Source organism: Dasypus novemcinctus, chromosome 13 (genome assembly GCF_030445035.2).
Source record: "Dasypus novemcinctus isolate mDasNov1 chromosome 13, mDasNov1.1.hap2, whole genome shotgun sequence".
Classification (NCBI taxonomy): Eukaryota; Metazoa; Chordata; class Mammalia; order Cingulata; family Dasypodidae; genus Dasypus; species Dasypus novemcinctus.
This window is the reverse complement of record NC_080685.1, coordinates 17,742,957-17,755,282: the sequence shown is the minus strand read 5'-3', so window position 1 is coordinate 17,755,282 and position 12,326 is coordinate 17,742,957. Positions and strand designations below refer to the sequence as shown.

General features: G+C 36.6%; 1 protein-coding gene across 7 annotated transcripts in view; it reads right to left on the bottom strand.

Annotated features, from left to right (window-relative positions):
• Positions 1 to 12,326, bottom strand: part of SIPA1L2 (signal induced proliferation associated 1 like 2) — a 245,073-nt gene that overhangs the window by 67,827 nt on the left and 164,920 nt on the right. For all 7 annotated transcript variants that reach the window (XM_058309532.2, XM_071207373.1, XM_058309533.2 and 4 more), the window contains 2 exons: positions 11,030 to 11,133; positions 3,244 to 3,401 (listed from right to left, as the gene is read on the bottom strand). In XM_058309532.2, coding sequence (XP_058165515.1) covers positions 3,244 to 3,401; positions 11,030 to 11,133 — 262 coding nt within the window. The remainder of the gene's footprint in view (positions 1 to 3,243; positions 3,402 to 11,029; positions 11,134 to 12,326) is intronic.

The following is a 12,326-nucleotide window of genomic DNA, read 5'->3' as shown; positions in this document are numbered from 1 at the left end:
CATAACCCTTAATTCTTCAAGCCGAGTTGAGGTCACAAGGAACATTCTTGTGTCAGATTCAGATAGCTTCCAATGGGTTGAAACAAGAACATGTTCCATAACTCCTTCTTATTGCATCCAAATAATTTGATACCATTTATAATAGCATCCATTGATGATTTAGATATAAAATCCCTCTAACTGAAAGTAAAAATAAAAAGAGCAATTCTTAAAATGCAAGTGAGAGAGTTTTAGTAAAGCTTACTTGTCGAGAGGTTAATAAAGAGCATGAACTCTGGAATCAGGTGCCCTAGTTTGAATTCCAGCTCCACCACTTACTGTCTAACTCTGAGTTATTTATTTGATGCCTCAGGTTCGTCATTTGCAAAATGGAGATTAAAAACAGTGCCATCCTCTAAAGCCTATTGTGAGGGTAAAATGAGATAATGAATTGACTCTGTCATGTAATTTTTGTTGGAAGGGGCTACATATTAAATTTTCTAAAACTGACACCATCATTTTCTGTAGATCTATCCCAACTGTTCATTGACTTTTAGCTACCAACCTCACATAATAAGCCTTCTCATCCAGTTACTTAGGCATGCATTTTGCAAAGAGTTTATCTTGGAAAACAAAAAAACTCCTCAAAGGTAACTCTATAATGGCTGCAACAATTAAAATTAAAGATTCTTTTGTAAAGATACCAAAAGTTAAGTCAGGTCTGCTTTTTAAAATTTCAAGGATAAGCTATGGACTAATAATGCCAGTAATATTATGACAACGCTCTTTCATCATTTGTAAGAAATGTGTCACAACAATGTAAAGTGCTGTTGATAAGGCAACGTATGGAAGTTCTTAAGGTATGCATGACTGCTTTGTAAACTCACAACTTCTCTAATAAAGAAAGTTCAGGCTAAAGTTATATGTAACAAGGAGCTTTGGGGATGCCGATTTATTATTTCTCTCAATATTCAAGTATTAACACTTCTTAAGGACAATCTTGCCACATTCTTGAACGATACCTCAGATCACCTTTCTAAGGTGGTTGTGTGCTTGCCTCCTCAGGCATGTGCTCTAAAAACAAGGTCCAATTTTCTTTAGAGATCATCTCAATCCAACAACTTGTCTAGATGGCTATGAAGGCAGGTGGTAATGCATTAACTGGTACAGCAGGTCGTCATCAGGCAGAAGACATAACCTTGGACTCACTGCCACTCAACACTTACAAAGAGCTCATGAGACAAACAGTACTCATGGGAGTTTGCCTAAAGCGTGCATCATCTATGAGTCTTCTCTGAAGCTTATCCCTGAATTAAGACATAGCAGTTTAGAAAACAATAGCTCTGGATCATATTTTATCGCTTCTTGGACATTATTTAATCAATTAATGTTGCCAGTGGCATGTTTCGAGAGAGCAACATATGAAACCTCTAAGTTGTTTTTGGAAAATTTCGGCACTCCAATCATATTCCACATAACAGAGTAAATACAGCTTCATAAAATACCAATAATTCATTTGATTTCAGCATTTCAGAAAATTATTAGTGGTTCTTTGAGGGATATTGGTGAAGTTTTTAAACATAATCAATATGAATGTTTACGAGGTACTTCCAAAAGTCTGAGGCACTGTATTGACTTTACATTTAAATTGCAAAGTAAATGTCAATATTGCGATAACAATGTGATTTCTTAAAATCCAATGACTTCATGTCTGAATGATTTGCACATGCTATCTTCTGTTACAGAAAAATAAGTGCAATCCACTTTTGTTTATGTATAAGGTCTATTCCAATATTGGTTTGAAAACATGCTCTCTGGTAATTTAATTAAAACTGTAAAACCTGAAAGAAGTAAAAAAGAATGGATATTACCCATTTTTAAAATGAATTCTTCTAGTAAATTACTGTATAAGTATTACCATAGCAGTTAAATATGTTTATATTTAACACCAAATGCAATACAGCCCTAGGCTTAAGTTCCCCATCCATTAAGGAAGGCTCATGTAAGATTATTCTTCATAATTACCATTCTTTGGGGGAAATAGCAGAAGGAAAAGCCAAATCACAATGTCTGCAACAACATTATCAATTTTAAGCACATAATTTGTACAGGATAATATATTTTCTTCAAATATTTTTAAAAAGTAATTCTGAATAGATTTGGTCTTTAATCAAGATGTAAGATTTAGGTCACAACCAGGTCTATTAAATTAGAATATTTCAGTAGGGTCAGAGAATCAGTATGTTTACAAAGTTGACTTGGAGGCAAAAATTAAGGCTAAGAACCACCAAATTCCAGGCTCCATTTTTGGTTTGTTTGTTTTATTTTGCTTAGGATGGATTAGTGGGGAGATGATGCAAAGTGGCAGTATCTTACATATAGACTAGTTTTCTTGGGCCACAGAATGGACTTTTGCCTTATGACAGCATGTGCTATACAGTTTTTACAGGCTCCAACATTCTCTCACAATTCATATTTACGCAACCTGCCTAGCCTCAGGAGACATCTGAATTTGCAATTACTGTTTTAGAATTAACAAGGGAAATAACGTTCTGATAAGTGCCAGGAAGTATAATAGGTGTTTTACATAATTTATGGTATTTATTTCTCATATCAACACTTTGAAGTAGGCACTATTACTTAATTTTAAGAAGAGGAATCAAAGGCTCAGCAAAATTAACAGACTTTCACAAAGTCCCGTGATAAGGGTAGACTGGGATTCCAACTCAGTCTTGCATAATCTTGCAGTTGCAGTTACTTTCCAACTGTTTAGTTTACATAAAAACTAAAAGCAGGCCTTGTCAGAAACAGTCTCTGAACTTCAAAGCACATGTACCGTCTTTTAAAATCATCAAAGCAAGAGTCAACTTGTTTTAGAAGTCCTCAGGTGTTTCCAAAATCTTGTAGGAAAAGAAATGTTTTACTTCCACAAATGGCAATAATTACTTCTCCTAAAGGGAAGAACTTAAATTGCCACATAGTCCAATCTGTGGCAGGTATCAATTAAGCTACTGGCTCCAGCAGGGGCTGTATGCAGTTTGTAAGGGAAAGTAGAGGAAATGTGTAATCTACCATTTTGAACTCTTGGGCATTTCACATTGTCAGGAGGGCAAAAGGGGGCAAAAGGAAATGGCTAAGAGATGACAGTGGGAAACATAATTAGGGAAGAAAAGGATAGTTGGTGGGGGGGGGGCATTTTGGAAAAAGATATTCCATTAAAATAAAACTGGGAGAATTATAAATCAGGGATTACTACTGACTTACCTATAACACACATTTTCCGTACATGGATTATGCACTTTGACTATGACAAAGACATGCTGAAAGTGAGACCGGATGCTTTTTGGAGTAAAAGGAAGTGCTCCAGGCTCTTGGAAGACAATGGTAACGATGTCATTTCCTATGTGTCTTTTCCTCAGAAGCTGCAGTCAAGAAAGTGAACATATACAAAAAGTTAAAAACAGGTTTTTCTTTTTTTAAAAAAAAGTAATCTATACAATTCACTCATCTTTTTAATTTAAAGGATTTATTGTATGAAGTGGAGTTATTCTTTGGAAGCAGTCCTGCTAAATTTAACACAGGAAAGTAAAACGTTCTGCTTCCAAGGGCACTATGGGCAGAAAAAAGTTTCTATTTTACTTTAAAATTCAACTTGTGTTCTCTCTCCTTTTCACCTTTATTGGGTTCCTTTTTATTTATTTATTTTGACTTGTAAAATAATCGCAATTTAGATCCCAAAGGGCTTTAAAATTTTTTTACAGTTAAATCTCTTCATTCAAAATAAGTAGACATAGTTCAAGAGTTTCCAGACTTGCTGAAAATCCTAGACTATTACCTTAAAGGACTTATCCGTAATGTGTATTGTGTGCACCAACAGAAACACATCTTTGCAACAAAAATACAGGAGACTGTCATTTTGGTGGACAATATATTCAAGCTTATTAATTGAAACCTAGATTTTAAATGTATCTCAGAAACATACATTTCTACCAGATGAAGAGCTAAAAAAACCCAATAGTTTGTAATCTTATAAACTACAAATGTGTCAGGGGAGAGGGAACCCTAGAGCAGCAACATTTGAACAAAGCCTGCATTTTTGATGTTCTCGCTATGGAGAATACCCTGTTTAGCCCAGTTTTGTCCTGACAATTCAGGTCTCTGCTTAGGTATCACCACCTCCGAAGGAAACTTCCTGGTCAAGACTATAGTGGTGTTCCATCCATATACTCTAGGGCCTATTTCCAATGCATTTGCTGTACTCTATTTTAATTGTTGGTTTACTTATCCTGGATCAGGCCATAATTTTTGTGGGGGTTTCTGATGGAGTGTCTAGCACATAATGGGCACTCAATATATATTCTCCAAATGAGTAATTGGATGATGCAAATATATGATAATAGACATGTAAAGCTGTGCTTTAAAGTTGTGATCAACACTTTCCTCTGAAAACAGCACCAATAAATCCATATACAAGGCACTACATAACTTTATGCAAGTGAAGGCATAGTACCTATGCTCAAAAAGGTTGTGATCTTCAGTTTTAATAGATATAATAATTGTTATATGAGTTGGTAATGTAATTGCAGGAATGCGTAATCTTAGGTAGTAAATCTTTCCTTAATAGCAAACAAAGACAGTGACCTTGCCTTTAAATTTATTTGGCACCTATAGAGCATACTTTGCTATAAGAGCATTAAGTTCAACTTTTAAAACCTTCCTAAAGACAGATATAGAAAGGATTTCACTGTCAGGCCCCTGACTTGCAATTTAACATGATAAAGGCCTGAAAGTGGGAATGAAATCTTCATTCTTCCAGGGTTCTTTACATACCAGTTAAATCTCAGATCTGTATGCTCAAAAATACCTATTTAAATCTAATGATTTTGTGTATTTACAAATACACAAAAAGCACCTTATTGTCTGAGTGAAGTTTTAAAACATATATATGGCATAGGTCATTAAAACAGATGCAACAAGCTATGTGTAGTTCTAAAAAACTTTGCTAGAAATTTAAGCAAAATGTGCCACTTCAAATGCATGTAAAATAGGCAGTAGCACTCTAGGTCATATTCACTGCATTATCACTTACCCATAAAATAATGTACAGATATTAATTCCAATAAATATTTCATTTAAAGAAAAAAAAAGGATTAAATGTATAAACTGAACATCAATAGTCAAGTTTAAAATTGTACTAGATTAAAATATTCTTCTTTTTCCCAATAATTGAAATGAATGATTCATATGTACTATAACAGGACAATACTTACCTAACATTGATTTCAGCCTATTTGTTGAATATACACAGTAGCTTACCCTGCATTTTATTCAATATCCTTGAAACAGGAATTCTCTGAGTGCTGAAAGGAAAATGGAGCTCACAATGGCCAAGGCCAAGCAGTGAGTTCACCAGCTCCTCCTTCCCAAGGGGTTACTGTGCTGCTACTGCCTGTCAGCCAGCCCTCTCAATTAAACACACAGTGCAGGGACGGACTCATTAGACAGTGCTTCAGTGCTGTTGTTATTGCAACAGCAAACCAGATAGCTATTCCTATCCAATTTTCCTCTCTCCTGAAGGAAGAGGTTGGGCTCAAATTCTATACTTCACCACAGGAATAACAAGTACAAGTTAAAGGAAACTATAAGGTTGTTACCTTGACAACATGCCAAACCAAGGTTTCCCCTTTCTAAGCACATTCTTTCCCTTTGAAAAAAGGAGCCAAGAATGTTTTTTAAGGCAGTCTAGTTAACCTAATAGTAGTCATCTAATGTACTCTGAAGAAAAAAATGAAGGGGAATGGTTAAGAGCAAAATCTAAAGTCCTCTGAAGGAGAATAAAATAACAAAAATTAACACTTTGATGCTCATAGGATGTTTGAATCTGTTTAGAAACTAAAGAAATACAAATCTAGAAAGTTAGAAGAAGTATTCATTTTGCTTAAGGTACATTTTTCTTTACAGTAAATTCTGTATAGTCAAAGGCTGGAAATGGAAAGGATAGGAGTGTGGCAAATCATATGCAAAGGCAGGCCAGCAAAAACCAAAAAGGGTATATTCCTCTCGGTTACCAGGAGCTTCCAGCATTAACTGCTTGGGGAGCTTAAAGGAATGGCATCTTACAGGGCTGTCTAACTTCTCTTTACCATATATGTAAAGGCCATAACACTTTTGTGCCGAGAGAATCAACTTTGCATCTTCAACTGCGAGAGTGAATTAATAAATATTGTAGGGGCGTAGGTATAGCTCAGTGGTTAAACACCTGCTTCCCATGTACGAGGTCCCAGGTTCAACTCCTGGTACCTCTTTTAAAACAAAACAAAACAGAAAACAGCAAAATCTGATTTAATAAACAAATAAATACTGTATTTTACAAATATGGAGTCAATTCTACTAAATTACCAACACTTGCTACAAGTTGAAAAACAGGAACGAGCTCTTGTTTTGAGAAGGAAAGTGAAAATGTGATGCTTTATCTAATTCCATGGCAAAAAAGTGAACAGATGCTACAGAAATACAACCTTTGAATTTATTTTCAATTACTTAAACAAACTGAAGAGTTTCACGGACTAGTTTTAACTTGATGCAACAATCAAAAGCAAATGAAAACAACTTACAACTTGGGTGGATCAAAAATGGCATAAAGTTCAACTAGAGTAGGTCTATTAGCCTCTGTAAATTGGCCCATTTTTTAACTTAGTAAGAAAAAAAACCAAGGCTATTTTGCACCTAATTTTGGGAGGGGGTGGAAAGAACTATTTCCAAAATGTGAAACAGAAGTATTGGGTTGTGTTTCAGAAGAATGTTTCTAAGAACTGGAGTCAGCAAAGAGAAAGCTTAATTTGAAGCTGAGGAAGGCATAGTTCCTAAGAGAGTCTCTTGTCTTCAGAAAGAAGCTATGATCTGGAAACCAGCCTGGCTTTATCCAAAGAGAAAACTGTACCATCTTACAAGTTTGAAATTCAAAAAGATGAAGTCAGAAATGAGTAAAAATTAAACTTACATTCCATCAAAATCAATCACAGGTTCCAGATCAGGATCCATAGGTATTAATCTAAAGATCTCTCAGTATGAGCATGGCTGACAAAGGCTAGTTTGACCTGTCCCTTCCAACGCTCCTATCACATCAATTACTCCTTTCTCTCCCCTTACAAAGCCTGCAGACAGCTGCCCTTTCGTCCCCACACCATGCCAACCTCATCCAATTGGAGGCATGCCACACCTGCTAACCCCTTGCTTGAAAAGTTCCTCCCCTTCACATGGGGGGCTGGTTCTCCTCCTTCAGAGACCTTCCTAATTTTACACACATGCACATGTACATACACACACTCTTATACTTTATACTCCAGAGTGTGAACTTGTCATTAGAATTTTGCTGTGATGTTTAAGAGAAAAAGTAAACAAAGAAAAGTCTGAATAATAAGAAGGGAGAGGGGCAAACCTGAACAAATTACCACATAGATATTAAAGGTCGATACTTAGAGAAGTAAATCCTTGCCCTGCTCGCCACTTTCTTATCTCAGATCATCAAGATCAAATCAAATTTAATGTTTTAATGGTTCATCACTGATTTACCATTTTATTAATCATACTATTTTATAAATGGCAAGAATAAATGTACAAACCAATTAAATAAGACTGAACACTTTGCAAAAGAAACAAATCAAGAAAAAGCATTTTTAATGATTTATTAACGAAGTGAAGATGAGAACAGGATTATGAAGATGCAGGCATCTCTCTTCTGATGCTGGGTAATACCAAGTCCCATTCTAAACAGTAATTCTTATTTTTGGTATAAATCCACATTCCCACTAGGAGCCCAGGAATAAAGCTTATCATATAAAACTGAATAAACATTTTGTCTTTCCAAACTATGTCATATTCTTATTTACAGGTGAACCCAAGTACATGGTAGAGGACAATCCAAGTCAGAACCTTGCTTCACAGCATATAATGAGGCAATTCCTCCAGTATTTACATGGTTCCTTAGCACTATCAATTAAGGGTTTAAGGAAGTACACAAACACTTGCAAGGCAGGGGCCTATAATCAGCCTAAATTACATGAAGAAAAAGGTTCCAGTCTTGGTTCCATGTTCCTCATGTACACAAGGAAGGAAATGTCCCTCATGTCCCTCATGTACACAAGGAAGGAAATGTACTAGGATCAGATCACAACTTTTCAAATGTAACCTCAGCACCTACATGTTTGGTCGTACTCCTTAGCTGTTGTCATGGGGTCCCAATATTCCTGTCAACCTGAACCCCTCTAACTTTATACATGCATTGCAAAGGAGAAGAAGAAAGGCAAAGGAAGAAAGGAGGAAAGAGGAGGAGGAGGAGGAGAAGGAACAAAAGAAGAGGAAGAGAAGAATGAGGAAGAAAAACAAAACAAGAACAAAAGGAGGAGGAGGAAGAAGAGGAAAAAGAAGAAACAACTGACTAGGTGCCTGGCACTGTGCTCCCTTTATCTGTTTTATACATTTAGTTTGAAGAAAGGGTTTCTGTACCAAAGCAAAATTTGGAAACCACTGGATCAGCTAGTTTCTAAAGTTCTTTCCACTGAGAACATCCCATGTAGGAGAAATATGACTTTGTTTGCAAAGCAAGCAGCAGGGAAGCAAGCACATGGAAGAGGCAGCCCTGAGAAAAGGGATCTGACTGGCAAACAGGTGCAGGTGAACTTCCAGGAGTTGAAAGAAGAGAAAACCCTCCAAGAGTAGTGTTTCTTATCATTCCCCAGGTCTAGCTAGGTTTTCTTTTCAAGAGTCAGGGCATTCCAAAGATTAAACTCTTTTGCAACTTTGATGAACTCTCTAAAGACTCTTAATACACCTTGGAATCAGCTTTCAGCTTGATTTATTACAAGAACAAATGCAAGAAATTAGATCTGATGTGGATGCATCTAGGCCAGTTAAATAGTCACTAACGCTGTGGTACTAACAAGGCCAAGGTTTCACTCATGATTCACCAACAGACCAGATACCTTTGCCAACTTCAGTGGCCTCAGACTGCATTCATGACCTCAGCTGGTCATTTCAGGGACACTATGTCCTTGATAGTAACATAATTTGCGGTCATGGATGAGGTGGTTTAGATATATAGAAAGAGTTTTGGAATCAACACAACCCATAAAAAATTTGGAATGCACCTGTCAGAAGACTGCAGAGGGGCATAATTTATCTACAGAGAAAACATTCTGATGATGAGTCATTATTAGGAAAATACCTTCTTAAATGCCAAGGTAAAAATAGTTTTCTGAAACTATTGATAAATTAGTCTTACTTTCTTAACTATTCAGTCTTTAGATGTTCATAATAGATCTTTTGGATACAGAACAGAAAAATTAAGGTATCTAAAATGTTTGTGTCCAATAGCTAATAAATGATTAAAAAAAAAACTATTAAGCACACTGTTTCAAGTGCATTAGATGTATTCCCTCATCTACTGTTGCTCATAATTATCATCTGAGAAAGGTTTCATTCATTCACTCTGCTAATGTGTATTAGTTGGACACTTTCTGTATTCTGGGAACTATTCTAGGTGCATAGGGACATCTCAGTGAGTGAAACAAGTGAAAATACCTGCCTTCATGGATAAAGGAAACCACAACTTTAAAAGTTTACCCAAGGTCACCTAGCTAGTAGCTGGAATTCAAGTCCAAGAAGTCTGGCTCTAAAACTCTTGCTTCTAATAATTATATTCTGCTGAAACTTTTGCAGTCAAGAAGGAGACTCAATAGAGGTTACTAGAATCACAGAATTCAAAATCCCAGTGGGAGAGCTACATTATCTAGTCTAAAAATGCCTTATGTGTGCCATTTCTTCCCATCTTCAAACACATGAAAGATATCTCCGAAAAACAGCACTGTTTCTCTCTGAGCCTCATTGTTATCCTAGAATCCTTCTCAATACAGTGTTCCAAGCAACCACTGTTTTAAATCTAGACCATGTCTTCACTTTATATTTAAGGATATCAAAGCTTGAGAGACCAAGAACCATACCCAAAGCCACAGGGCAAGTGAATGCCTGAGAGAGGTGCAGAACACAAGGTCTATTAATGCTTATCGTGTAGTCTTCACTCCCTACACACCCTTGATATTATGCTTATTTTCCCAGACAGGCTGCTGTATACTGTACAAAGCTTTCTCAATGAACCACATAGAGGTGTCATATCTATTCCATGTAAATTAAGTGCAATTTTAAAAAAAGCAATTTTTACTGTTTTCCACTTCTACCCTCATCGGCTAACTAAATCAATGCCATGAGTTCTCACTCAAGTTAAAAACAAACAAAAAGCTAAAGAAAAAGGATAACTAAAGAAGTCTTTAGGCTATGGAGTTTATAATGTATGGTCTTAACGTAAAAGATTATTTTCATTTTTTAAATCTCCAGTTTGGGAAGTCTAAAACACACATATACATTTTCACATCTTGTGTTCTACAAATTTTTGCGTACAGGATCTTTTAAGGGTATTTTGGGAGAATAAAGTCAGGTACAGAGAACTTATAAACCCAAACAGTTCAGTTACCACACAATGAAAGCAGGCAGGAGAAGACAGTTTCGTACTCTGGTAACAGGAATTTAAGCAGATCTCAAAATTCAAGAGGTTGCCTAATGAGAAAGGATAGGGTCAACTCCACTTGGAGTTCAACGACTCAAGTAATTAGGGAAGTGGAAGGGCTTTGTAGTTTGAATACTTGACAACTGGGGTTAAAAGTCACTGGTTTTATTTCTGCTAAAGTACTGACAGATTTTCTTGGCATCAGTAAGCTCTATCAGTTTTCTGGGCAACAATTCCCACAGAGTTTAATTACTGAATGATTCACAAGTATCTATTGGACAACTGTGGGCTTGTATAATTTAAACCTTTAAAAGCCTTTAAAACCCAAATACTTCCACCAAATGATGGGACAGTCATAGATTGTTATGCTATTCAAGGGGAAAAAAGCCCCTGAATGATTCTTTACAAACTCTAAATCCTCTAATGGTATCAATGGGCTGAGCTCAGCTTTAGTACCAGTTATAACAGGAGAGAGGCTGGGTGAGGAATTACCTGTTGTCGATTGTTTGGCATGTAGGGCAGCATGGTTGACACATGGAACATGAGTTCATAATCTTTGTATGTGGTATACAGGGAGTGAGTTCCTGTAGAATCAGCTAAATACAAAATAAGGACAAAAAGGAAATTAGAGAACTACAAAATTAGGACTTTTACACATAGGTCATTGTGGCAGTTTGATATCATTTATGAATTCCAAAAAGAAATATTGATTATGTTTGTAAACTGGTTGGTTCCTCTGGGCATGCTAACCCTTTGATTGTATTACAGTTAGCTGAGACATCTGATTAAATTATGTTAAGATTAGAGCTGTGATTCAACCACTTCATTAGAGTGTGACTCAGCATTAGAGTTCCAGCCCCCTTGGTGGGCTGATAAAACACTCTCTCACATGGAAGTAGCCACACAGAGAAACTACGCAGAGAGGATCCTGCAACCCTGGAAAGAGAGATGAGCCTGATAGTTTACAGCTGACCTTGTGAAGAGACCAGAGCAGATGAGCCTGGAAAGAAATGAGCCCCAGAGGAAGAGAAATGAGCCCTACGTCAGCTTGAGCTGAAACAGGAAGAAGCTAGGACCACAGAACGTTAAGAAGAAAGAGGAAGGCTGAGCCCTTGCAGACATTGCCTGCCATCTTGCCTCAATACATGCCAACAGACTGGGGGTGAGAAAGTACCTCTTATGGTACCTTGAACTAGACTTTTTAAGGCCTTGTGACTATAAGATTTTACCCTAAATAAATACCCTTCATAAAAGACAACAGATTTCTGGTACTTTGCATTAGCACCCCTTTGTCTGACTTATACAATCATTATTACAAAAGGCAGTTTAAGTAGGGAAAACAACAAACTGAAAACTTCCAGTGTCTTAATGTTGAGCATCCTGTTCTCTCAACACGCAGTTTCTACTGCTATCCAACCACATCTGCAACTTAAGTGTTTAGTCTTCTCTTCATGTGCTCTTTCCCACATGCTTTGGCTTTTTACTGAATGCATGGTTTCCTCTCTTCTATGTTCTCATCCTCAGAAAACTGATTTAGATGACCCCCTAGGGGCTGGGTTCTACTACAAGGAGTAGAGTTGAGAAAAGGAGGGAAGAAGCTGGAGGTCTGGCTCAGTGCAGGTCTGGATGCAATTATTTGAAGGATAACCAACATGGATAACCAGCCCCATGTTTTTGTGCATAAGTATGTGTTTACAGTTTATTCTTAGTTAGTCTTGTGCTTTTGATTTTCCAGAAAAATGAAACAGGGTTGCCTTACTATAGAAATGGGAACAAAAATATTTTAAAT